This window comes from Mangifera indica, chromosome 2 (assembly GCF_011075055.1).
Source record: "Mangifera indica cultivar Alphonso chromosome 2, CATAS_Mindica_2.1, whole genome shotgun sequence".
NCBI lineage: Eukaryota > Viridiplantae > Streptophyta > Magnoliopsida > Sapindales > Anacardiaceae > Mangifera > Mangifera indica.
The window spans coordinates 21,958,088-21,985,998 of NC_058138.1; the positions used below are offsets into that span (position 1 = coordinate 21,958,088).

Sequence of the window (27,911 nt, forward strand, 5' to 3'; positions counted from 1 at the left end):
AAAAACAGAAAGCGCAGGGGAGAAGAGAGAAAAGAGAGAAAAGGAGAGAAGAAAAGAAAGGAAAAAGATAAAAGATAAAAAAAATGGGGGAAAGAAAACGAAAGAAGAAGAAGGAGAAGAGGAAATTGATGGGAAAATAAGGATAAGGTATCAAATTTTCATCTAATAAATTCTAGGGTTCGAAATCACTATTTAAATTGGGGATTTCCAAATTTTAACTATGTTGCTTCAAATTTGTATGAATAGGTGAAGAAAGAGGAAGATTCATAAAGAATTTCCAGCATCAGTTTTGGATCTACTCAAATTGTGAGTGGGAAACCAACCTTGAACTATATTTTTTTTAAATTATGCAACTTATGTTTTTGTTTTCAATCCTTGATGAATGGTATTATAAATTTTATTATGCATGTTGTTGATTTTGATTTTGGGTAACTGTAAAGGCAACTTAAAATTCAATGTTGTGTATTATTGTAAATTTGAATGTTAAATTAATTGAAGCCATAGGTGTGGCTGCGAGCAAAAGTCAATTAGTTCAGAAATGGTTGGTTGAAATTCTGAATATTTAATTATTGATGTTGAGTAGCTGTAGAGTTGAAAGGCATTTAAAGAATTCTAGGGGTGATTGAGATTTGTTTAATGTTTATTGATTTAATGTTTGTGTTGTTTTAAAGTTGAAAGTATTTAATTCAGTTCTACAGGTGACTGAAAGTTTTTAATGTTAATTGATTTGACGTTGTATATAGCTATAAAACTGAAAGATATTTAAATACAGTTCTATAGGGGCTTAAAATGGCTAAATGTTATTTGAATTGAGGTTGTGAGCGTGTAGAGTTGAAGGTGATTTAAATCCAGTTTATGGATAACTAAAGTTGCTAAAAAAATTTGGTATTAATGGGTGTATAACGGTAGAGTTAAAGAAACCTTAAGTCAGTGATGGATATGACTATATTGTTGAATGCTACCAAATTGGTATTGTAGTGGGATGTAGAATTAAATATAGTTAATTTACTATAGCGAGGTCGTGGTTACCTGATGATGATTGTTCTAAGATTTTATTATTGAGTTACTAAATTATGAATATGGTATTAAGAGAATTATGTTGTTGCATATCTGGTGATCAGTTGCTCTATCTGTGCAGTATTTTATGTTAGGTATAACAGATTTTCAGTTGCTCTGCCTGCGTAATATTTCACGTCAGACATGACAGATGTTAGTTGCTCTGCCTGCGCAATATTTTATGCCAGGTATGACAGATTTTTAGTTACTCTGCCTGTATAGTATTTTACCCCAAGCATGAGAGATTTCAATCGTTCTACCCAAGTGAGATTCAGCATGTCAGATATGACAGTTCTTTCTCGCTCTGCTTGTGTTGGGGACATCCACCGGGTATGACAGATTTCTTCTTGAGAATATTAGTAGTGATGTACAACTTAAGTTATTGTATTAGTGAGAGGTTCAGAACTAAATAAAGAAAATAAAAATATAAGTTGTTGACAACCAGATCTTGTTTTTAAAGATGATATTTCCTAAGCATAATTTTATCACTTGTGCAATGTGTGTTCCTTAAATTTATTCAGAATATTGAGTATGCGTAGGAATTGTTGGCAACCTCATTGTCATAAGTGTGTTACCATATAAAGAAAAATATATTTGAATGCAGTCATGAATTTTGTTTATTTGGTAAATGCAACTTTTGAAATATTTTGGGAGATTATGTGTTCATTCAAAAAGAATTGCAATAATTAGTTCAAGTGCGATATTCCTTATTTATCTTAATTATTAGCAGTAAATGATTTTATTTTAGTGGTGATGTTTCTAATTATTTCCTTAGAGATTAAATTCTTCGAATGGGTTAATCTTATAAACTCTTGCATATTTTTATGGATATATGTGTATGCAACAATGTTTTATAAACTGCCCACTCACTGAGCTTTTAGCTCACCTTTATAGAATTTTTTCCTCCAGGATTGTGTCAAGTAATGACTTTGCCCAAGGTTGTGCCACAATATAGCATTTTCAATAGGTGTCTCAGGTTGTATACATATATTTGAATTTTCTTTGAGAAACTTATGAAACGTTGAAAGCCGGAGGCCTAGTTAATCTATTTTCATGATTTAGAGTGGAAATCAAGATGTAAAAAATTTTTTTTATGCATATGATGAGGCCGGAGGCCTAATTAAAAGCTTATTGTATGGTTTGAATTTGAAATCAAGTTGTTATTTTGCTATATAATTATGGTAAGGCTAGACGCCTAGACATGATGTTAAAAACAAAAATTAGAAAATTAAGTGTTATAGATATGTGTTGTAGAAGATTTAAAAATTTTACAGGATGCGTCTCGATCTCCTAAGTTTCCATAAGAGTGTTTGGGTGTTATGGGGTTAGAGAGTTGGGATGGTTCCTGTCATTCTATCTATGGAAGAGGTCCGAATTTTGTATCTCACTGAGCTGCTGGCGTATATTTTCTTATATTTCATTGACTAAATCACCCAACAAGCAGGATGAAGAAATTAGTGGACAGATTCACACAGAATTTTGTTGATCAATCATGCATGAAATTCAGATGGATTGTGACTCTAAATCTTCAAAATTAAGTTCATTTTTTGTGCCGTCAAACCTCGTTAATTTCCACATGTAATCGATTCTCTAGTTTTTTTTTTTTTTAACTCCAGAACCGCGAAAAAAAAATCTTTGTTCAGGTCATAGGATCCTTTGCGTGATTTAATAAAGGGAATTGTGTAACTATGTAGTGGTTCACAAAAAATTAATTAAACAATTAGGTGACTAATCACAATGTTAATTTAAGGTTAAACTGTGGTCGGTCCGCAGCCTCTTCAACCCCATCTGTGTATGTCTACCTCCATTTGTCTACTAATTAGTCATACCAATGACAATAAAGCCTTGGACATAACTTTTCAAAGCTTAATTAGAGGCGTTTGGCAGAAGTAGGCCTTGAGAAATCAAAATAAATAAAAACGAATTACGCAGAGCGGCTGAAACATCGAGGATTTTGAAAAACTAAATAATACCTCACTTTTTCATTATACAAAATATCTGGATTTACAGAATATTTATACAAATCAGAAATACCAGGCTTAGTCAATTAACATTAAGGGAAAACATAAAATACAAGAATATACTTATCTGTTGGATGCAGTTAGCCCAAAAAGCTTTAACCATCCAAACAAGAAGAAACCAATTATTATATATTTTGTGACACATTTAAATATTACAACTTGAAAGTTAATAATCAACAGATAAAATCATAAATAAATACCATTATTGATTTTTCCGTAGAACGGTATAAATACCCACCAACTCCAGCTGTCTCCATAGTTGGACCATATGAAGAGAAAGAGAAACAGATGTCTTTCTCTGCATATAAAAATTTCCTAATGAATTGGCTTGTTATGAGAACTGCAGCACGCACATGAGAAAGAGAGAGAGCTGCTTAAGATTTTCATAATATAAATAGAAGGAAAATAGCAATAAATCTGGTGAACTGTGGGTTATCTATTAAAGTTTTGTAGTAATACTGTTATATTATTACTTAATTGAAAATGAATGAATCCTGTTTTTACTCGCCAAAAAATTAATATAACCAACACCTACAAATATATATTAACAAAACTCATAGGTAATTATAAGATCACTTCTAGAATTCTTATTTTGGCATTAAACATCCATCCAAAATATGAAGAAGTTTTGTCTGAGGGAAATTGATGAAGAGAACTGGATTCATGAATAAATGATGATAAATTTTACTAGCTAGGCGTCAATGTCTTTTTACATTCAACTATTGACAGGATGATTTCGTTCAAAACAAAATTATTTAGATGTACTAAATAAGGTCAAATACTGTTAGAACAAGACAAAATTAAATGACGAAATGATCTGATTGAGATATCTCAATTGCTGATTACTAACAAGTGATGGGCTAAAAACTAATTGACAACGAGAGAGAAAAATCTAAATCAACTTCAATTTTATATCATTAAGTAGTAACAGAAATAGACGGGTATACTTATATAAGTACTAACAGAGTACATGTATATGCAACCTCTTTATTACAATATTTTAGAAAGAAAATTGCAGACATTATTCAAATAATCAACCCATAAATACATACTTCGATCTACATATTTTGACATCATTCTCTAGTTACAATCCATTCAAAACTTCGTCTGGGGATCTTTCACCACTTTGATCTCCAACTGGAAGGCTTTGGCAAGGAAATCAGAATTAATGGTAGGATTTGATCCAAATAGTGCATTTGCAATGGTGATGACACCAGGATTCTGGCTGCCAAACTAGAAAAGGCAACTGCATTTGTTTTGCCAATATTGAATTGAAAGTGAATGAGGCCAATGGGAAACACAAACACATCACCCTTGTTAAGAACTTTACTGATTAGAGTGCTGTTGGAAGTAACGAAACCAACAAGAAGAGTACCCTTAAGGACTACAAGAATCTCGGTACCACGAGGGTGAGTGTGAGGTGGATTTTGGCCATAAGGTGCAAAGTCAATACGGCAGCTGAAATACCAAGAGTGTTGAGTCCTGGAATTTGCTCTACATTCACGGCTGTAACATTTGAACCAGCTGGGTTGTTTGTGTTTCCAGGCATTTTAACTGAGAAGTAGAAATCATCAGCTTTGGCAAGCTTGGGGTCTCTGCAGAATTTCCCATTCACAAACACTGCAAGCACGAAAGAATCATAATAGATAATATGTCACCAATTTACATTCATGAAAACAAAAAATAAAATCTTGAAAGAATATGCAGAAAGAGCAGTGAGCGTATACCTCCGTGCAAGGGGTCATCAACGGCAACACAGAAGTCCTGAAGAGGACTGGGGTCAAAAGCAAAGGCAAATGAGGGAGCCAAAGCCAAGAGGGCAAAAGCCAAAAGGGAGCTTTCATTTTGATGAGTACAGGTCCTCTCTATTCAAGTATTATTTGCAGTGAAGGTGAAATATGTTTCTCAGGGTTAGCCAGTCTATTTATAGATAAATTTCTTGAACTGGTAGTCTCATGATTATTTCTCCTACACAAAGAGGATAATGAAGACCAACCCGGTCTTCCATGTTTACTATTAATTTCCATAAAGAGTGGATCTTTAACAACCAAATCAAATTGTCAATTAAGTAAATATATTTTTTTTCGTTGCCTACATCAATACATTTTAAGTAAAGGACAGGTCCTCCCGATTTCGTATCTCATGGGCTGCTCGTGTATATGTCTTTAAATTCCGTTGACTAAATCCAGCATTCATGGTCAAGAAAATAGGGAACGGATTCAGACAGATCTGTTGATAGAGGTCTTCGTAGGAGAAAGTAAAATAAGACAAACTAGTTGAATCTACATTTGAGAAGAAGATGAACAGCCTCAAGCAAAATCGAAAAACCACATGCGAACACCTTTGAAGTTTGCAAGTGAAGCGGAGAGTTTTGTATAAACTAATTGTTTCATTTTTTCAACTAACGTATCTACACTGCTTTCTTAACTTCCACAAACATTCGTTTACTTCAGGAGCTCCCAGATCTTGTGCCTTGAGCCTTCCATTGCTTCCTAACTTTCTTCCTTAATTCAAACTTTCTTACATTCTCCAATTTCTTCAATTACTCCTATATTTCCCTAAAGTCTAACTCTCTTGCCTCCTTCAAGTGTCTCAACTTCTTTGCTCAACATTTTAACATTCTCCCTTAATTCAGACTTTCTCACCTTCTTCAATATTCTACTCAACATTTCAATACTCTTCCTTAATTCAGACTTTCTTACCTTCTTAAATTATTTCAACATTTCGACATTCTCCCTTAATTCAAACGTTCTTATTTTCTTCAACATCTGAGCAGTACGTAAAAAATATCATACAGCAGTTTAGTTGGAAGTAACAGAACCACCAGTTCTTTTAAAATAATCTTCATAACTGCAAACCTGTAAATTAGTTCTTAAACTGATGAATCTTGTAGCAACTAAAGTCTTGGTTAGTATATCTGCCTTTTAATATTTATTAGGGATAGTGAATTGCCAACTTCTTTCCGGTTACTTGATCTCTCACATAATGAGCATCAATGTTTAGTCCTAGCAAGGAACAATGGATTTGCAGACTGATTATCATGAGTTATGTAATTTGAATGCTCAGAATCAATGTATTACAGGATTCAGAATCTATGTATTACAAACACACTCCTTTAAATTATATGTAACTAAAGTTTTCAACAGCTACTTTTTGGTATAAAGTAGTATCTCTCTAACATTTTAGATACCGTAAAACTTTGCACATTGCCCCTTAAAAGCACGTATTATTACATCAGAAATAAACTATAAATCCTTATCAACTTGTAATGAACAAAACGTGTGAAATTAACAGGGGAGTAGGAGGAGGGGTAGTTATTATTGGAAAGGTTAGTCAAGTAAATATTATACTGGCTTATTGCATTTTACCATTAATTAACAAGGGTCAATGACGATTTGGAGGAGAACAATTTTATTGCCCTTCTAAAATGATCCAAAATGTTGACATTTTTGGGAAATCAATTACCGAGTTTACGGATAATGATCTCGTTTGAATTCTTGGCCGGCAACATGAACGATAAATAAAAAAATAACAAATAATTATACGCATGCCGACAACATTTTCGGTACCAGAACTGAAAAAAAAATTATGAATTAAAAAAACAAAGTTATACATCACAAGATAGTTATATGATCATATAGGTGATGCGATTATGTATTCATAATTCATATTTCTAAAAAAATATAATACATTATTTAGGATGGAACATATGGGATCCAAGCATCTTTTTTCTTCATATTTTGACCATGCAAGGAATCTATTAGGCAAAAAGTAAAAAGAAAGTATATAAACAAACGGTGAGATGCAAATTTATGACTTGTAAGAATATTTTAATTAGTTCCAAAAGCATTTCACTTAGCCAATTGTGTTAAAAACAAATCGTAAACAAGTAATCGATTCTATAATACGCCAAAAATATGGCCAAAGGACTATTTCCCATGCAAGTTTCAATGAAATGATAAATATATATCTGTGATAGATGAAAAACTTAAATACTCACTTAAGTTTTAGTCTTTTATGACACAAATTTTCTGTTAGGATAAAAATTATTATTTTATCAGTGATATTAAAATAATTAAAATTATATGTCATTTTTCTCCATTGATTTGAAAAACTAACATTTCACTCCTAAATTAAGTTTTAAAAAATTCATTTTTCCTCCTAAGATACCAAACCTAAAATTCGGTTACTTTCTCTTACAAACGATAGAGGAACAAGACAAAGTCGTCCAAAAGATGACTTCTGGACTATGACCATCCAAATCTAGACGACCCTTGTTGTTTAACAACATGTCACGTTGGTCAGTGTTGGCCAGGGGGAGGGATAAAGAAAAAACTTAAGGATTTGGGGGGTAAGCTATTTTTCAAAATTCAAGTATGAGGTGAAATGTTAATTTTTAAAACTTAAAAGAAAAAATGAGATAAAATTATATATTTTTTAATATTATTATTAAATAACAATTTTACTCTTATATTTAACGGTAATTTAAAAATGAATTGATATTTGGATTTTTCATCGATCATAGGTGTATTTTTTAGATCTAGTTAAAACTTGGTGGGAATGGGTGTATTTTTAAGTCCTTTACCCCCGAAAGTATAGTTAAATTGGAAGTACTTATCAATATATTATTTCTAAAGATGCTGAAATTTTGAATGATTTTGGACCAAAAGAATTTTTATTTTTTATACTCGTGTTTGAGAGACTGAGGACGAGGGCGAGGTCCATGGAAGAGAGATGCAACAAAATGTAAAACAAACACACGCGAGGTATACATAGTATGTATGTACGTAGCCTCTGTCGAGGTATACATAATATGTATGTTTACTCTCTATATTACATCATTGATTGTAAAATAAATGAATGAAAACATTTAGTAAGAATTAGGAAGCATGCATGTTTCTCCGAATTCGAGAATGTTTTTCTAATTGCTATCCATTCAGAACTTTTGCTGGAGATCTTTCACAACATTCACGTCCAACTGGAAGGCTTTAGCAAGGAAGTCAGGATTAATGGGAGGATTTGATCCAAATACTGCATTAGCAATGTTAATGACGCTAGGCAACTGGCTATTAAAACCAGCAATGACAACTGCATTTGTTTTTCCGATATTGACTTGGAAGTGAATGAGGCCAATGGGAAACACAAACACATCACCCTTATTAAGAACTTTGCTAATAAGTGTATTGTTCGGATTGGAAGTAACGAAGCCAACAAAAAGAGTCCCCTTAAGAACAACAACAATTTCAGTGGCACGAGGGTGAGTGTGAGATGGGACCTGGCCATAAGGTGCGATGTCAATACGGGCAGCTGCAATACCAAGAGTGTTGAGTCCAGGAATTTGTCGCACATTTATAGCAGTGACATTTGAGCCAACTGGGTTGTTTGTGTTTCCAGGATTTTTAACTGAAAAGGAGAAATCATCTGCTTTGACAAGGTTGGGGTCCTTGCAGAACTTCCCATTCACAAACACTACAAAAATGAAAGAATCGAATTAATATCGAATACATTCCTAACTAGAGTTTGCTGCCAATGTACATTTAAAAACTAAAAATAGAAACTATGAGAGAAACTTAAAACATACCACCGTTGAGGTGATCATCAACAGCTACACAGAAGTCCTGAAGAGGACTGGGGTCATAAGCAGAGGCAAAGAACGAAGCCAAAGCCAAGAGAGCAAGAGACAAAATGAAACTTTTCATCTTGATGTGTGGTTTAATTCTCTGTATTCTTCAAGCACCAATATTGCTTTAGTAGTAAAGGTAAGTAAGATATGTTGTAAGGCAATTAGGTTAGACTATTTATAGATAAAATTCATTGAACTAGTCTTCATTAATTTTCCCCTACTCAAAGAAGATGACACAGACTTACCAAGTCTTCGATAGTTATCTATTTTTTGTTCCCATCGATAGTAGGTCTTTAACAACAGACTCAAATTTTCTATCAAGTAAATAACTTCTTTATCGCTTACATCTATACATTTTATATGTGGAAGAGGTCCGAATGTCGTATCTCACTGAGCTGCTGGTGTATATTTTCTTAGATTTCATTGACTAAATCTCCCAACATGTGAAGCTGTAGTCGGCCTGCAGCTTCTTGAAACCTTACCTGTATTTGTCCATCTCCATTTGTCATCTTTTTAATTATACCAATGACAATAAGGCTTGGTCATGCTTTGCTTTTGTCGTATCTCCCTGACTTGCTTTTATTTTGGCCCCGTGGCTTTGTTTTTCTGGTGTTTTTTTTTTTTTTTGGCTCTCTTGACCTCTATCATTCCTTGTGATGTAGATAGTCTCTCAAACTTGCCTTGCTTTTGTTATTTTGTGTTATTCTTCTTTTGTTGTATAGCTTTCTTTACCCGGGGTTTTTCTGCCCCGAAGTAAGACTGTTCCTTAGTTAATAAATATTATTTACCAAAAATTAATAATAAGGCTTGGTCATAACTTTTTAAAACTTAGGCATTGAGAAACCAAATTAAAGAGTAACGAATTAGGCAGAGACATCCAGGAACGTGAAAAACTGAATAATACTTCACTTTTATCATTATACAAAATATCTGGGTTTACAAACTATATATACAAAGAAGAAATACATCAGGCTGACATCTACTGTCATCTTCAATTTAACCATCAATCAATTAACATTAGGAGTGAACAAAAAATACAAGATTATAAATATCTCATCCGTTGGATCAACAAAATATGCTTTGTTTTCAGTTTGAACGGTGTTACGGTTAGTTGAAAAAGCTCTAATTATCGAACATGAAGAAACCAATTATATATTTTGAGATACATTTAAAAAATACAACAAGAAAGTTAAGAATCAACAGTATAAATCATAAATGAATGCCATTATTGATTTTTACATAGAACAGTACAAATACCCACCAACGCCAACCGTCTCCTTGGTTGGACCATGTGACTGGATTCATGATTTAAATAATAGAACAAGACAAAATTAAATGACTAAATGATCTGTTTGAGATATCTAAAATTTATGAATACTGAGAAATGATAGGCTTAAATTGACAGCGAGAGAAAAATAATAATAATAATAATAACTGCAATTTTATATCATTAACTTATAACAGAAATGGAAGGGTGTACGTATAAAAGTATTAATACAGTACATGTATACGCAACCTCTTATAAAAAATAGCCAAAATTAAGGGGGTCTAAGCAAAATTATCTAAAATATTCAGGTTTAAGTAAAAATGCCCAGGTTTTATGAAATGACAAAACTACCCCCATATATAAACACAGCAAATTTCCTTACTCCCCACGGCCATTTTACTGTGCAAATTCAAAGAAATTTCAAAATTTCCCAATCTCCCATGGTCATCCCAAATTTCCGCCGATTTTCTTGCTTTTCGACAACCGGAAATAGCAAAAAAGGTTAGTATATCTCTCGTAATCTTGTTTGAATCAAGTTATTGCTCATATTATTGAGATTTGATTGAGATTTTGCGGTTTGAAATTTTGGGGCTTCGCTCTTGAACAATGCTTAAAATGTTTTGATTTTTGGTTGTTTTCGTTGAATTGATTGAGGGGTTTTGTGTAATACCCTATGTAGATTTGATTTATATGAAAATCGGAGGCCGAAACAATGAAATTTTGGCCGAAAATGGCTACCAAAGAGATCGGCAGTCTGACGTGGGAACAGTGTTTTCCACGTCAAGCAATTTCTCCCACGTCAAATAGACATTAACCCTTTTTTAGGGGGGTAAATTAGCTTTTTTAAACTATTGGGGCGTCGGGGAGAGTCTTAGCCCATGTCGGGTTTTTTTTAAATTTGTCACGTCGTCGTGGGTTTTGCAAAATTATGAAACTGCCCCTATATATAAATACAGCCAAATTTCTTATTTCCCACGCTACCACGTTCATCCCACGGCCGACCACATTTCCACCTATTTTCTTGCTTTCCGACAGCCGCAAATGGCAAAGAAGGTTAGTATATCTCCCGTAATCTTATTTGAATCAAGTTATTGCTCATAGTATTGAGATTTGATTGAGATTTTACGGTTTGAAATTTTAGGATTTCGATCTTGAACAATGCCTAAAATGTTTTGATTCTTGGTTGTTTTCGTTGAATTGATTGAGGAATTTTATGTTATATCTTATGTAGATTTGTTTTATGTGGAAATCGGAGGCCGAAACAATGAAATTTTGGCTGAAAATGGCTGTCGAAGAGATCGACAGTCCGACGTGGGAACAGTGTTTCCCAGGTCAAGCAATTTCTCCCACGTCAAACAAACATTGACTGTTTTTTAGGGGGTAAATTAGCTTTTTTAAAATATTAGGGAGCCGGGAAGATTTCTTAGAACACAGCGGATTTTTTTGAAATTTTACATATAACAGTGGACCTCTTTAAAAGAGGAATTTTCATGAGGGGGTAAATTGAGAATTTTCTTATCTAGGGTTTCTGATCGTGTAGTTTTCGAATTTTATATCCGTTTTTTCTGTTCTAGGGTTTTTCAACTTTTAAAATTCGAATTTTAGTTCTGTTTTTTCAAATTTCATCGTTTACGATATATCGACTCGTATTTTTCAGATTTCTGAAGAATTTTTTTATTATTATCATTCTAGGGTTTTTCAACTTTTAGAATTAGAATTTTAGTTTCGTTTTTTCGAATTTAACCATTTTACGATATATCAACTCGTATTTTTTAGATTTCTGAAAATTTTTTCGATTGTTGCCATTCTAGGGTTTTTCAACTTTTAGAATTCGAATTTCAGTTTCGTTTTTTTGAATTTCACCTTTTTCCGATATATCGACTCGTATTTTTCATATTTCTGAAGGATTTTTTTATTGTTGTCATTCTAGGGTTTTTCAACATTTAGAATTCAAATTTCAGTTTTGTTTTTTTGAATTTAACCGTTTTACGATATATGGACTCGTATTTTTCAGATTTTCGAAGATTTTTTTTATTGTTGTCATTCTAGGGTTTTTCAATTTTTAGAATTTGAATTTTAGTTCTGTTTTTTCAAATTTTACCGTTTTACGATATATCGACTCGTATTTTTCAGATTTTTGAAGAATTTTTTTATTGTTGTCATTCTAGGGTTTTTCAACTTTTAGAATTAGAATTTCAGTTTCGTTTTTTTGATTAATTTATTTTTTATATATTACAATAGAACTTAATTTTTAATACTATTTTGTTATCGATTAATTCATTTTATATATTCGTATAGGGTCTTCGTCATGAAGGCCAACCGATCGGATCTCCTATCGCTTTAGATCCTTCACTAGAGTTATGAAAATTATTGTTCATATTATATTTTATATGAAATATCATTTACCATTTTTTCCTTTTGATGCATATAGGGAATCGACATTGATATATCATCGATCGAGGGTTATCTCCGAACACCTTCCCTGGAAGTCCAGGTTATAGGGATTTAAGAAATATCATTGATCAATTTGTCTTTAATATTATATATATTTTTTAATGATGTTTTGTCTCTTTTTCAGGACGAGCGACTATGGTTACTTGCTGATATCCCGAGCTCGATCAAAAAGCTTGTGGATATTAGTTCACAGGAGGATGTTTCTAAGACCGTCCACATTGAGGTTTGTCAATTATAATTACTAAATAAATATAATTGACAAATATATGTCACTAAGATGTCGAGGGAGCACGCGTTATGGACTTGACTGTGATTCAGGATTCTCCAGCTAAACCTCCTCCCGCATACATGGAGAAGACATAAATCGAATAATGTGTATGATTTTGTAGAATGAAATAACAAATTAATAGTTTTTTGTATCATGCAGTTGGTTCGTACAGCACGTGGTCAGATCGTCCGGAAGGGGCTGCTAGTTCACACCCCGTATACAAATCCACTCAGAAGGAGGGTGAAACGGTAACTCACGACGATTCCATCCTTTGCGTCAGAGCGTGAGGAATCTTTCCTCACATGGTATACCAGAGCTACGGCTTCTGACACACATGATGTCTACTTCATAGGATCAAAGTCGAAAGACAGCTTTTGGAGGCTTGTTGTAAAGTTGCGCGAGTGGTTGATCGACGATGTGAGTTGTCTATACTATATAATTTGGTAAAAAGTTTGATATATTTATTAATAACTAACACGTGAACTTGTTTATACCATTTTAGCATATGGATTCTTTTTTGGCTTTATTACGTCGGCAGCAGAACGATCACCAGTCGACTGTCTCACAGCGTTGGACGATTACCCACACATTCTTTGGAGGCCATATTGAGATGGCTTGGAAGAGTTGGCAGACCACACCGATTGATGAGTTTGAGTTTTCGGGGCTCTTCACGAGGATGGTTGATGCAGCTTACACCCTGGGATTGTTGTACAAACCATGGGGGATGATCGATTGGGTATAGTATATATATATTTCTATTACATTCAATTGGTTAATGACAACGATAATTAATTAAAATGTGTCACTATTTATAGGTTTTCATCCCTATAAACTTCGAGAACGCACATTGGGTCATCAGAGTTATAGATTTTCGTGAGTGGTCTATTACGGTATACGATTCGGAGGTATCATATTCGGGGAATATAGGGACTCTTGAGCAGCACATACATCCGTATATGACATTCATTCCCACGTTATTAGAGGCGGCGAGTTTTTGGACAGCTTCTAGGAGGACTCCACGACGTGATTCCCTCACTTTGCATTGAGTGACGGATGTCCCTCAGCAGGGATTGGGCTCCGATGACTATGGTATATTTATGTTATGATTTTTTGAGTGTTTGGCGTTGTCACGGAGCTATAATTTTCCCCGAGAGTCGTCTACCTCTATGCGTCGACGTTTAGCGGCGCAGTTGTATTTTCACTGTATCGAGTAGCTCACGGATGTATATTTAGTTGACTCATTGTTTATTTATCGTTCTTCCTATGTTTAGATGTATATATTTATTGTATGCGTATATGTGTATGATATACTTTATCTATGGTTATATATGGATATGTGATTTCAGTGATGTTACTATTAAGCATGAGTTGATATATCGTAAAACGATGAGATTCGAAAAAACAGAAATGAAATTCGAATTCTAAAAGTTGAAATACCCTAGAATGGCAACAATCAAAAAATTCTTCGAAAATCTAAAAAATACGAGTCGATATATTGTAAAACGGTTAAATTGAAAAAAATGAAATTGAAATTCGAATTCTAAAAGTTGAAAAATCCTAGAATGGCAACAATCAAAAAATTCTTCAGAAATCTGAAAAATACGAGTCGATATATCGTAAAACGGTTAAATTCAAAAAAACGGAACTGAAATTCGAATTATTAAAGTTGAACAACCCTAGAATGGCAACAATCGAAAAATTCTTCGAAAATCTGAAAAATAAGAGTCGATATATCGTAAAACGGTAAAATTTGAAAAAATGAAACTAAAATTCGAATTCTAAAATTTGAAATACTCTAGAATGGTTACAATCAAACAAATCTTCAGAAATCTGAAAAATACGAGTCGATATATTGTAAAACGATGAAATTCGAAAAAATGAAACTGAAATTCAAATTCTAAAAGTTGAAATACCCTAAAATGGCAACAATCAAAAAATTCTTCGAAAATCTGAAAAATACAATTCGATATATCATAAAACAGTGAAATTCGAAAAAACGGAACTGAAATTCGAATTCTAAAAGTTGAAATACCCTAAAATAGCAACAATCGAAAAATTCTTCGGAAATTCGAAAAATATAAGTCGATATATCGTAAAACGGTGAAATTCAAATTCTAAAAGTTGAAAACTAGAATGGCAACAATCAAAAAATTCTTCGAAAATCTGAAAAATACGAGTCGATATATCGTAAAGCGGTGAAATTCGAAAAAACGGAACTGAAATTCGAATTCTAAAAGTTGAAATACCCTAAAATGGTAACAATCGAAAAATTTTTCAGAAATCTGAAAAATACGAGTAGATATATCGTAAAACGGTTAAATTCGAAAAAACGAAACTGAAATTTGAATTCTAAAAGTTGAAATATCCTAAAATGGCAACAATCAAAAAATTCTTCGAAAATCTGAAAAATACAAATCGATATATCATAAAACGGTTAAATTCGAAAAAACAAAATTGAAATTCGAATTCTAAAAGTTAAAAAACCCTAGAATGGCAACAATCGAAAAATTCTTCAGAAATCTGAAAAATACGAGTCGATATATCAAAATGCCCCCCAAATTTTAATAACATTTCATTTGACCCCTCAATTATCTATTCCTAAAATTTCATTGAGAAACTTATAATGCTCTTATAATGTTTAATATTAAAATACCCCCTTAATTTTAATAAAATTTTGTTTAACCTTTTTTATTGAGTGAAAAGGTTTATATAAATTAAGGGAAGGGTAATTTTGGTATTTTAGAAAAAGTCATGGACATTTTTGTTAAGAATAGTGAATTTGGGCATTTTTGCTTGAAAATAGTAACTTTGGGCATTTTTGCGTAGTGGGAGGGTATTTTGACAATTTTTAATAATTTCCCTCTTTATTACAATAGTTTAGCAAGAATTTTGCAGACATTATTTAAATAATCAACCAATAAGTAGATACTTCAATTAACATATTTTGACATCGTTCTCTTCTTACAATCCATTTAGAACTTATCCTGGAGATCTTTCACCACTTTCACATCTAACTGGAAGGCCTTGGCAAGAAAATCTGGATTGATGGGAGGATTTGATCCAAACACTGCATTCGCAATTGTAATGACACCAGGGTTCTGGCTGTTCAAACCAGAAAAGGCAACAGCATTTGTTTTTCCGATGTTGACTTGGAAGTGAATGAGACCAATGGGAAAGACGAATATATCACCCTTGTTAAGAACTTTGGTGATAAGTGTATGATTGGGATCGGATGTGATGAACCCAACAAGAAGAGTGCCCTCCAAGACAAGAAGAATCTCGGTGGCACGGGGGTGAGTGTGAGGTGGGTTTTCGCCATAAGGTGCAAAGTCGATACGGGCAGCTGATATGCCAAGGGTGTTAAGTCCAGGAATTTGATCAACATTTACGGCTGTAACATTTGAACCAACTTGATTGTTTGTATTTCCAGGCATTTTAACCGAAAAGAAGAAGTCCTGAGCCTTGGCGAGGTTAGGTCCCTGCAAAACTTCCCATTAACAAACACTGCAAGCACGAAAGAATCATAATTAATATGTCACCAATTTACATTCATGAAAACAAAAAATAAAATCTTGAAAGAATATGCAGAAAGAGCAGCGAGTATATACCTCCGTGCAAGAGGTCATCAATGGCAACACAGAAGTCCTGAAGAGGACTGGGGTCAAAAGCATAGGCAAATGAGGAAGCCAATGCTAAGATGGCAAAAGCCAGAAGGAAACTTTTCATTTTGATGAATACGGGTTCTCTCTATAATTCAAGTATTATTTGCAGCTAAGGTAAGATATGTTTTGCAAGGCAAGCTAGTCTATTTATAGATAAATTTCATTGAACTGGTGGTCTTGATTATTTCTGCAAATCGAAGAAGATAATGAAGACCTACCAAGTCTTCCATGGCTATCTGGTTTTTTAATTTCCAAGAGTAAGTCTTTAACAACCAAATAAAATTGTCAACTAAGGAAATTTCTTTTCTTCGTTGCTTACACTAATACATTTGACCGTATAGAACAGGTCCACCCGCTTTCTTATCTCACTGGGTTGCTGGTGTGTATTTTTTTAAATTCCATTGACTGAATCCAGCATTCATTGTCAAGAAAATAGTGAATGGATTGACACAGACCTATTGATAGAGGTCTTCTTTGGAGAAAGAAAAAATGAGAGCAACTAGTTCAATCTACTTTTGAGAGGAAGATGAACAGCCTAAAGCAAAATCGAAAAACCACATACGATCGCACACCTTTGAAGTTTGCAAGTGAAGCAGAGAGTTTTGTAAAAACTCATTGTTTCATTTTTGCAACTAACGTATTTACACAGCTTCGTTAACTTCCTTACGGTTCGTTTACTTCAGGTGCTCCCAGATGTTGTGCCTTGAGCCTTCCATTGCTTCCTAACATTCTCCCTTAATGTAAACTTTCTTACCTTCTCCAATTTCTTCAATTACTCCTATATTTCCCCTAAGGTCTTACTCTCTTGCCTCCTTCAGGTAACTCAAATTCTTTGCTCAACATTTTAACATTCTCCCTTAATTCAGACTTTCTTACCTTCTTCAATGCTTTGCTCAACATTTCAACATTCGCCCCTAATTCAGACTTTCTCTCCTCCTTAAATTATTTACTCAACATTCTGTATTCTTCCTTAATTCAGACTTTCTCACCTTCTTAAATTATTTACTCAACATTTCAACATTCTCACTTAATTCAACCATTCTTATTTTCTTCAACATCTCAGTATGTAAAAAATATCATACAACAGTTTAGTTGGAAGTAAAGAACCACCAGTTCTCTTAAAATAATCTTCATAACTGCAAACCTGTAGATAAGTTCCTAAACTGATGAATCTTGTAGCAACTAAAGCCTTGGTTAGTATATCTGCCTTCAATATTTATTAGGGACATACTGAATTGCAACTTCTTTCCTGTTACTTGATCTCACATAATGAGCATCAATGTTTAGTCCTAACATGAAACAATGGATTTGATTATCTTTAGTTATGTAATTTGAATGCTTATATGCTATCTATGCATAAGGTTATGTTTTGGTACACACTATTCAGATATTATAAATTTTGCTGACATCTTCTGATAGGGAGATTTATTGTTATATTAAGGATATTTTAGTATTATAAAATTTCTTTTTACAGTGTTATTTAATTGTTAATCGTGTCAAAAGTAGAATGATTATTTAATTACAGAATAAAACTACTAAAAAGAGGTGTTATTTCTAATTAAAACTCACTTAGAATTTATGAATTACAAACACACTTTTTTAATACTAACATTTTTAACAGATGGGTGATTGTTTGATTAAAAGATCTATTAAAGATTGTCAGAGGATTGATGAGTTTCCTAAAAACAAAATTATTTGAAGATTCAAATTGGTGGAATATGTTGGAAAGAGGCAGTTATATTAGAGTTTTCAGCCATATACGCATGAAGTGTGTTCAACAAAGAAAAAAATATACAATGACCGAAATGATATGTTCATTTGTTGATTATTAACAAGTATTGGGCTTAAAATGAGTTGTGAAGAACAAAAGAGGATTAACAAATAAATTAACTGCAATTTAATTTGTACCTTGAAGTTGAACCAATGAATTAGATGGGTGTACATGTATATGCAACCTCTTTATTACAATATTGTAGCAAGAATTTTGCAGACATTATTCAAATAATCAACTTATAAATAGCTATTTCAATTCACATTATATTAACATCAATCTCTAGTTACAATCCATTCAGAATTTTGTCTGGAGATTTTTCACCACTTTGACGCCCAACTGAAAGGCTTTGGCAAGGAAATCTGGATTAATGAAAGGATTTGATCCAAATACTGCATTAGCAATGATAATGACACCAGGACTTTGGCTGCTCAAACCAGAAAAGGCAATTACATTTGTTTTGCCGATATTGAATTGGAAGTGAATGAGGCCAATGGGAAACACAAACAAATCACCCTTGTTAAGAACTTTGCTGATTCGAGTGTTGTTGGAAGTGACGAAACCGGCAAGGAGAGTACCCTCAAGGACTACAAGAATCTCGGTGCCACGGGGTGGGTTTTGGCCATAAGGTGCGAAGTCAATACGAGCGGAGTGTTGAGTCCTGGAATTTGCTCTACATTTACGGCGGTAACATTTGAACCAACTGGGTTGTTTGTGTTTCCAGGCATTTTAACTGTAAAGTAGAAATCATCAGCTTTGGCAAGCCTAGGGTCCCTGCAGAACTTCCCATTCACAAACACTGCAAGCACGAAAGAATCATAATAAATAACATGTCACCGATTTGCATTCATGAAAACAAAAAATAAAATCTTGCAAGAATATGCAGAAAAAGCAGTGAGCGTACACCTCCGTGCAAGGGGTCATCAATGGCAACACAGAGGGCAAAGGACTATTTCCCACCCATGTTTTAACCGTTTCTCAATCACATACCCACGCCAGATTAAAAACCCAATCACCCACCCAAAATTTAATCTATTTGTTTCCACCCACATCTTTTCAGTTAGATTACGGGGCAAATTAGTAATTTTATCAATAATATTAAATAATTAAAATTTTATCTCATTTTTCCCCTTTAATTTGAAAAACTAACATTTGTCCCCTGAATTAAGTTTTAAAAAATTCACTTTTCCCCCCTGAAATGCAGCCACTTTTTTTCGACGACGGCTGAGAAGATTTCATCCAGAGGTCGACCACCTCTGGAAGACGATCGTCGTCCAAGAAGGACGACCGTCGTCCAGAACAGTCGACGCTTCGTCCAGATCTGGACGATGCTTCGTCGTCCAGATCTTGACGACGAATCGTCATCCATTCTGGACGACGAAGCGTCGTCCAGAATGGAAGACGAATCGTCGTCTATTCTGGATGACGAAGCGTCGTCCAGTCTGGACGACCAAGCATCGTCCAGAGAATGGATGACGAGCGTCGTCCAGAGAATGGATGAGCCCTTGTCACTCTCCCTCTAGCCACGTCGTCGCTGGTGGCCGGAGGGAAAATGAAAAAAAATAGGGATTTGAGGGGGTGAAAGTCACTTTTTAAAGTTTAGGGATGGGGTTAAAGTGTAACTTTTAAAATCGGAGGGGGAAAATGCAATAGAATTAAATTAGTGGAATATAAACAGTAAAATGACGGTTTTACCCTCTATTTAATTGAAAATTTAACGACAAATGTGGGTGGATGCAAACAGATTAAACTTTGGATAGGTTTTTGGGTTTTTCATCTGGCGTGAGTATGCTTTTGAGATTCAACTAAACAATGGGTGGGAAGTAGTCCTTTCCCCCAACACAGACGTCCTGAAGTACTGGGGTCAAAAGCAAAGGCTCTAAGTAATATTAAGCTTGGTAAGAGACATGAGAAATGCTGCAAGAGAAGCTAACTCTATTTATAGAGAAATGTTTTGAACTAGTCTCGATTAATTTACATTTTCCTTAGCCAAAGGAAATGATAAAAAATTGCCTGGTCTTCAACGGTTACCTTTTTCTTAATTTCCAACCTGCGAGTCATTCTTTAGCAACTGAGGGATTCGTCAATTAACGAAAAAGTTTGGCTTCATTGCTTGCATAAAAACACTTATTAATGTATGGAAGTGGTCCGCTTCAATATTTCTTGGGGCAGTGATTGTTTATTTACCTTAAATTTGACCGAATCACCAATATGATCAATGATTCTTAAAAGAGTTCACACTGGTCTTTCAGATGAATCAAATTAATGGGGTGACTTGAATGTTTCTGAAAATAAGGGGTTCCAATGGATTTCATGATACTTTGGGGTTAGCAGCTAATTCGGACTATCCCATAAAGATATTTTCTTCCCGTCTCCCCTTACACTTCCACCTTCAACCGCAGGTGCAGAGCTACTCTCTCTCTAGAGCCTGAAATACTGAAAACTATGAACTCTTCTTCGACACCTCCACTAGACCCCAGCCCTCATTTAGCCCCAATTCCAAACCCATGTGATCTCTCAGCGACACTCTCCTCTCTCAAAACCCTCATCTCTCTTTCTCAGCAAACCCTTCAGAATTCCAAAACTCCGAAGACCCAAAATGAGCACTTTCTCCCTTGCCCTTATAACCCCCGCCATCTCATGCCCCCTGAATCCCTCTTCCACCACACTCTCCGATGCCCATCTCCTCTCCCAATTGACACTCCGAATTACCAAAACACCCTCCTCACTTCTTCAATATTACCCGAGCAAAACCCCCATTTCATCATTCAAGATTTAAACCAGGAGCTCTGCTTTTCTTTGGATGATTACATTGCTGACTCTGGGTTTTCTGGCTTCTTTTATAAAGATTGTCCAGGTCCTGTTTGTATATCAGATATTGTTTCAAGTAATAGTAAGAAGACTTTTACTTTGCCTGGTTTTTTATCTATAGAATGTGCTAATGTTGTTTGTTATAGTGATAAAGAAGTTGAGAAAAAGACTGACGTTTTTGATGAAGTGAGTTTTAGGATATTAGGTTCTGATTTGTGGTTTATTAGGAGAGAACTTGAGGGTTGGACCGAATATGAGTATTTAAATATGTGCTCTTTTAATGTTTTTTCTGCCATTTTGGGGTTGAAAAGGGTGAAGGAGAGTAATTTGAGCAAATGGGTAATTGTAAATTCACCACAATATGGTATTGTCATTGATGTTCATTTGAGGGATCATATATTTATACTTGTCAGGTTGTGTTTGAAAGCTGTTTTCAGGGAAGTTTCAGGCATTGTGGAATTGTTCAAGGGCCAAGAATTTGAGGGGAATTTAAAGAGTATGAGTTTTAAGTGTCCTGTTTTGTCTAAAGCATTGGCATGGTTAGCTTCTCAGCTTTCTATTTTATATGGGAAAGCGAATGCAAAATTATACGCGATTAGTATTTTTAAGCAATGCCTATTAGAAAGTGCATCACAGTGGTTGTTTTTTCCATTAGACCAAACTTTGACTGTGACTTCAGATTTAAAAGATGGAGATCGGAGTTCACATGCTTTCCAGAGTGACATTAGGGATGTAAAAGTTGAAAAGCCCGTTGAAATGATTGCAGAGAGTGAAGCAAGAGAAATGATTCATGACTCTGTCAACAGTAAGGTGGTTTTTGTGTCCCAAGTTGCAGCAGCTGTTGCAGCACTGCATGAGCGATCATTGCTTGAAGAAAATATGAGGGAATTAAGGAATTCGCAACCACTTACAAGTTATCAGCGGTTTGTTACTGTCATCATTTATTTCTTTCTTCTCTCCTTCCTTCTAATTATTATTTTCAATGTTCCTGCTTGTGGTTCCTTTTTGCGCTGGTATGCTTCATTTTATTAAGGATGTGATAAATTGAACAGCTTACTGAATGTCTTTCAAATTGTTATGTTGTTGTGAAGGTATAAATAGTTGTTTATTTTATGTAACAATCAGCCCTCAACCATGATATTGTTTGCTTTGGACACACTGTCCATCATGATTTTTCTTTTAGACTTTGCAACTTAAAATATGTCTTAACAGCATATGAACTCAGAAGCGATTTAACTAGCCTTTACCTTTCATTCCCAATTGATGTTAGCTATTACATTTTGACTATGCATCCCAACGCAAATAATATTTTGGTAGTGGCTCAGATTGTTACAAATGGTATCATTGTTGATTCCAATGGAGATGTGTGGATGTTAAACTATCAAGACGCTTTTTGGGTTGCAAATCCCAAAAATAAAACCCCGATGAACTATGTGTCTAAAGTGAACAATATATTGATAGTGAGTTGGGTTGTTTCATCTTATTTCTCATGTATGTCTTCATGAATTTTTATTGTTTTGTGGCCCTACTTATATGGTTCTTGTTAAATTGACATTCACTTCAAGGCTTCTCTGTATCTTCTTTAATTTGTTGTGATAGAATCATCATCAGAAGTATGTGTATCTTGAATCCAAATATTTGATGCTGATTGTGTTTTCCTTTATCTGTAGAATGGTTGAGCATGCTTATGTGTCTAATAGAGCTGATGAGGAGAGGAAAAAACGTCCTTATTATAAACCTATTATTGAGCATGATGGACTTCCAAAGAAACCACCATCTAACCAGGTATTTAGCTTTCTTATATATTTAATGTATTATGAGTTGCGTATGTTTTATTTTACAGTTTAAAACATGATTAAGGGAACTGGATACTAGTTGTTGTCTTTAGATGATGTCGTTAGTCATGCAGATATTGACCTGGCTCTTAACCTAAGTACAATTCAGGTATTTGAAAATTTATTTGGTCATACTGGTACATCATACATATAATGTCCCAACAGGTGCACTAAATTTTTATTTCCCCATGTGGAGCTTGTTTCTCCAGATGACCATGTTAACCTAATTCTAGATACAGGATAAGCCTGAACTCTCTCAACCAGAAAAGATTAACATTATACACATCTTGAATGAGTGTAGGAATCAGTTTTCTTTTACATGCACTTATGTCATCACTGTTGGCAACTACATTAGAATTCTACCTTTTGCATGACATGACACAAGGAGTCAGTTAATTGTTGTGGCTGATCACATTAATCTCGTCACTGCAAACTGTTTTAGTAAATTCTTGTAACAACCTGAAATTAGGCTCTTCAGGAAACATGACAGCTGATTACCATTATGTTATCTGATATCCTCTGTCTTGACACTTTTTTTTAATTAAAGGTGGTTTTAACAAATTGTTATTCATAAATCTTTGTTTGTTCAAATAAGGAATCAAGTAAGAATAAGACAAAAGAGGAATTATTGGCTGAAGAAAGGGATTACAAACGCCGAAGAATGTCATATCGTGGGAAAAAGTTGAAACGAACAACATTACAGGTAAGAATCTGGTTGTGACATATTAGATTCTTTCTAACAATGACATTCTGTGTTATCTAATGTTTTACATCCTACTTAATTGATGGCATCCTAGCTTGTCAAATGCATGTGTTTAACTTTTTAATGGAGGTACTTCATTTTCTCAAGTGGGTTAAACTATAATTTTTCAATTGATAAAATGTTAAACATTTTTTGTTGGAGTTTGGCTATGTAAGCATAAGCAAGCATTGCTATCATTCTTTAGATATGCTTGATTTTGCTTATTATCTTATTATTTTGTAAAAGTTATGCTCAACCATCTTAACATTGTATTATAAAAATTCATTTCTTCTCTAACATGTAGTTGGGTCTGAGCAAGCTTGTCTGTTATAGGCCAATCGGTACTACTTGTTGTCATTTGGATTCCTTGACTGGATTTTTCTGATGAAAAATACAATTTTTTTCCCTTACCTGGTTTTATAACATTGATTTAAATGCAATTATTTTTCTTGAGATTACTTGATCTGTATATATTCTTAGTTTAGAAGTTTAGCCATGCTGATGAGAAAGATAACACATGATGCATTATAGATGTCAAGGTTCAAACACTAGCCTCCACATTCTTGAATTCAAGTACACGGTTGATAGTTTCGCTGAGAGAAAGCTGAATGACAGAACATATCTTTATTTTTAATTATATATTCATGTATTCTTATAAAAAAAATAATTATAAAGTTATAACATGCTTGTATCTGATGACTTATTTTTTTCTCCCATAGTAAGAATGTCCTTTTTTGTTACATTGCATCAATTCGAAATTTAAAGTTTAATGATAGTTTCCTTAATCAATTTATGTACATTGTTTCACAGGTTATGAGGGATATAATTGAAGAATACATGGATGAAATCAAGCAAGCAGGAGGAATTGGTTGTTTTGTGAAAAGAGATGAAGAGGGTGGTATGCCTTCATCAAGACCCCTTGCACAGGATCTAAACATGAATTCTGGGGAAAATAATAGCAATTTATTTGAAGCAAACAGAGGTAGCCCAAACTATTACAGGAAACAATCACGTTATGATCTTGATATCAAATCTACAATGTATGAGGATGTTTTGACTAGAGATCAGGAGCTATCAAGACGAGGCCATCATGAACACCATGAAAATTATGGTGCAGAGGATCATTCTAGAAGCATGGAAAGGCACAAAATTGATGACTTGTCATGTGAGAGGAATAATCATCGAAGAGAGCAAGAAGATAATCTTACTGCCTTTGTTGATGGACGTAGAAAAGGTGATAGTAGTTCAGTTGGAACAATGAGAGATAGCCCCAATAATCTCCGGAAGCAATCTTATTGTGACCGTGATGGCAAATCTACTATATTTGAGAATGGATTGCCTAGAGATCATGAGCTATTGAAACAGGAGCGTCACTCAAACCGTGAAAAGCATGGTGAAGATTATTATTCTAGTAGCATGAAGAAGCACAGAAGTGATGACTGGTCACAAGAGAAAACTCATAGAAGAGAGCGAGAAGATATGGAGTTGACTAGAGCCAAGCATCATGAGATCAAAACATCTTCTAGCAGGTCCAATTATCATAATTGCAGATCATCTCATTCATCAACTTCTCATCGAAGAAAAATAAAAGTCTATGATAATGCAGAATCTGTGGTACAAAATGCATTTGCAGATCGATATGATCCTTCAGAATCTCATGATGTGAACAAAAATTATGTCTTCAATGGCACTAGCCATGTCATACCAGAATAATTCCATGTATGCACTAGCAGCTGATGGGAAAAAGGCAATTATCCTTCTTAACTTGATGATCCTGCTCTATTTCAATGATGGGGGTAAGTCATTCAAGTTATACTTGTGTATATATTAAATATGATTAAATTAAAGAGTTAATGAAATAAGTATGGGACTTTGTTTGTGACGTGGTTTATTCCCACAACTTTGCAGCAGGCTTCAGCACTTTTTTTCTGCACCTGTATCCTCCTTTGTATCCTTGATTATGTTTATATTGTCTGTTGCTCAGCTTCTCATTATCTGGGTGGTTCTTTTTTTTTTTCCCCCTCTTTTTCATTTGTTCATAAACATAGCACTTTCTTGTAACCCTTGTAATCTGCATTTCATCATTCAGATGGGGGACTTTGTGTTCAGGCATTAGTTGGAAAACAAGGAGAAAAATTAATAGTTCTTTTTTTCTTTTAGTGATTTCTTTTATGAATATAGATATAAAGGCATATAAGTTGTTGTTAATGATCACAATAGCAGTTTTAAACTTCATGATGGTATCTCATGCTATGTGAATTGGAAAATTTTGTGACCTCAAGCCATTTCTCATGAAAAGGTTCCCACCTTGTCCTTATTGATCAGCCTCTGTTTCTGTCCTCTTTATATTTGGACTGGGATAATCAATTGATTCTATGATGCATTTGATCATTCAATTTCTTTTTCAAAGAACTCATTTAGGCCATGTATCATTAAATTGTCTATTTTTGGAAATAAATAGCTTTTTAGAGAATGGAAAAAGTCATTTTGTCCCATGCTTTTAATATAGATAAAGCTTTCTTTTGACAGTCAGGGACTGATTGGAAACTAAATAATTGGTGCAGCTGAGAACTGTGTAGTGTTTGCATGTTGATTTTTCCACCTGCAGCAAATTGTTGACACTGTTTCTGTAACTAATATTTTCAAAAAAAATAATTGATTGAGACGTGATTTGATCCTGGGCCATTGTTGCAACTTCCTTTATACCTTAGTTGGCCAAATGCATTTACAAATTGCATTGATATGATTGATTGCTTGTCTTCCGACAATTGGTTGAATGCAATTTCATTTTGCATTAATATGATTGATTGTTTGTCTACCTACAATTGGCTGAATGCATTTTCATTTTGCATTAATATGATTGATTGCTTGTCTACCTACGGTTGGCCCAATGCATATGCAAGTTGCATTTATATACTCAGCCAAAAAAAAAAAAAAAAAAAGTTGCATTTATAGCATTGATTGCTTGTCTACCTACATTTTCAAACTGAACAAATTACATGCTATGCATATGCATTGCTTGATCCAGTTTGAAAACAACAGTTGCCAGATGGGTTAGTGTTGCTATAGTAGTACTTTTCTTAGGTAATTTCACAAGTAATCTGTAATTTAGCTACTATTACTTGTGCATAATCAAATCACATACAAAATCCTCACGGGAGGATGGCTGGGCTGCAAAGTCATCAGATATGAAGTTAAAAGTGGCATGTGATGCCTAAGTGTACACCACAAGTCCAAAGATTTGCAGGTGTGCTTGTGGTGCTCCAGAGCACCATTATAATTATTTCTTCATAGTGTTCTAGTACTTTTTTTTTTCTCTTGTTATAATTGTTTTTATCATCCAATTCACAAGCATAGAACCTCATGGTCAATAATGTGCCAGTCATTAATTGGTTATGTTGCTGCTTGTAGATTACAATCACAAGACATGACCACTGCGTTTGCTGGAGAAGATTTTCATTCTTGTAAAGGATTTGGGAATGCAAAGGGAGAGAGTGAAGTAGATTTAAGAATCATCGGGCAAATTTCCCTTCGAGAGAGATAAATTGTTGTAATTGTTCTGATGAGGTACCATCAGGTTTGTAAGCATCAGGGTAAGTAAGATATTTGTTGCACAATTTTATATATTAGTATTTTTGCCATTCTTCAGATGTAGAATTTATATATCAAAACTTGGGGACCATTGTTAGTGATCCAATCATATAATCAGGATGATTTAATTGTTGGATTGGTAGTCAAAAATAAAATGAAAAGAAAAACAAGAAGGCCAATTTCAATGGCTGGTATCAGCAGTAACAGAATCTCATCACTCTCTACTCCTATGCTTTTTTTCATAGAGGGAGGATTAGGAAGATAACAGTCTCTGCTCAAAACATGAAGGGTCTGAATGGAAAGTTCTTGGTATCAGGATCTGGAAAGTTGACATTGAAAAATGTTTTTTTGGTGGCAATGTTTTGATTGGTTTGGAAAAGATATTAAAGAGTTTCCAAACTACACATTAAAAATTAGTAATGTGTTTTGAGTAAGACTAGTTTGCTTTTGTAGTTAGAGAAGAGGACAGGTAAGTGATGTCACACTCTGCTCTTTACCAACAAATCAAATGAGGCATTGAAAAGGTTTTATTTTTGTCCTGAAGCACCAAAACATAGCTGTGATAACTTATATTTATTTGTTTGTTTTTCAAGAAACAATTAAAACACTTGTCCAATATTGTCAAAAAAGGGCTTATAAAATTCATCAAATTCTTAGAAAATATTTAAAATATTGAATGAGTGTTTTAATAATGGCCAAGGGTGTTTTATTACTTTCTAAAATTAATAAGAATTATGTATATCTAATTTTGATTATTTAATTGAGTATTTAAATAATATGTTATAATATGAGTAGGTGATTTTAAAATAA

The 27,911-nt window shown here is 34.0% G+C and overlaps 2 protein-coding genes, 1 long non-coding RNA gene and 3 pseudogenes across 7 annotated transcripts; 2 read left to right on the forward strand and 4 right to left on the reverse strand.

The window, feature by feature from the left end:
• The first annotated feature begins 85 nt into the window (after window positions 1–85).
• Window positions 86–1,541, forward strand: LOC123209752. Its single transcript, XR_006501122.1, has 3 exons — window positions 86–147; window positions 247–306; window positions 1,139–1,541. It is a non-coding gene; the product is annotated as an uncharacterized LOC123209752 (long non-coding RNA).
• Window positions 1,542–4,172: 2,631 nt separating this feature from the next.
• On the reverse strand, window positions 4,173–5,746 carry LOC123208702 (annotated as a pseudogene).
• Window positions 5,747–8,013: 2,267 nt separating this feature from the next.
• LOC123209523 (germin-like protein subfamily 1 member 13) lies at window positions 8,014–8,776 on the reverse strand. The gene is made up of 2 exons (XM_044627604.1): window positions 8,659–8,776; window positions 8,014–8,546 (listed from the first exon to the last, which is right to left on the reverse strand). Exons 1-2 carry the CDS (start codon window positions 8,774–8,776, stop codon window positions 8,014–8,016), a joined length of 651 nt encoding a protein of 216 aa, XP_044483539.1.
• A 6,885-nt stretch (window positions 8,777–15,661) lies between these two features.
• Window positions 15,662–16,415, reverse strand: LOC123209517 (annotated as a pseudogene).
• Window positions 16,416–18,419: 2,004 nt separating this feature from the next.
• Window positions 18,420–19,487, reverse strand: LOC123208703 (annotated as a pseudogene).
• A 1,006-nt stretch (window positions 19,488–20,493) lies between these two features.
• Window positions 20,494–27,158, forward strand: LOC123209163 (U11/U12 small nuclear ribonucleoprotein 48 kDa protein). Of its 5 annotated transcripts, none has more exons than XM_044626973.1 (6): window positions 20,494–21,856; window positions 22,604–22,718; window positions 23,364–23,471; window positions 24,321–25,306; window positions 25,419–26,757; window positions 26,922–27,158. In XM_044626973.1, the coding sequence occupies exons 1-4, from the start codon at window positions 20,568–20,570 to the stop codon at window positions 25,221–25,223; spliced, it is 2,415 nt and encodes an 804-aa protein (XP_044482908.1). In that variant the 5' UTR covers window positions 20,494–20,567; the 3' UTR covers window positions 25,224–25,306; window positions 25,419–26,757; window positions 26,922–27,158. The 5 variants fall into 5 exon arrangements, with proteins under 5 accessions (XP_044482908.1, XP_044482910.1, XP_044482909.1 ...); XM_044626975.1 differs by having other exon boundaries at window positions 25,422–26,757; XM_044626974.1 differs by lacking the exon at window positions 25,419–26,757.
• The last annotated feature ends 753 nt before the right edge of the window (window positions 27,159–27,911 follow it).

What these genes read in the sequence shown, in the direction of transcription:
- LOC123209163 (XM_044626973.1), top strand. Translation starts at nt 20,568, where the DNA reads ATGAACTCTTCTTCGACACCTCCACTAGACCCCAGCCCTCATTTAGCC. An exon ending in CCACTTACAAGTTATCAGCG is followed by an intron (nt 21,857 to 22,603) that starts GTTTGTTACTGT and finishes CTTTATCTGTAG; the next exon opens with AATGGTTGAGCATGCTTATG. An exon ending in AGAAACCACCATCTAACCAG is followed by an intron (nt 22,719 to 23,363) that starts GTATTTAGCTTT and finishes TGTTCAAATAAG; the next exon opens with GAATCAAGTAAGAATAAGAC.
- LOC123209523 (XM_044627604.1), bottom strand. Translation starts at nt 8,776, where the DNA reads ATGAAAAGTTTCATTTTGTCTCTTGCTCTCTTGGCTTTGGCTTCGTTC. An exon ending in TGATGATCACCTCAACGGTG is followed by an intron (nt 8,547 to 8,658) that starts GTATGTTTTAAG and finishes TCATTTTTGTAG; the next exon opens with TGTTTGTGAATGGGAAGTTC.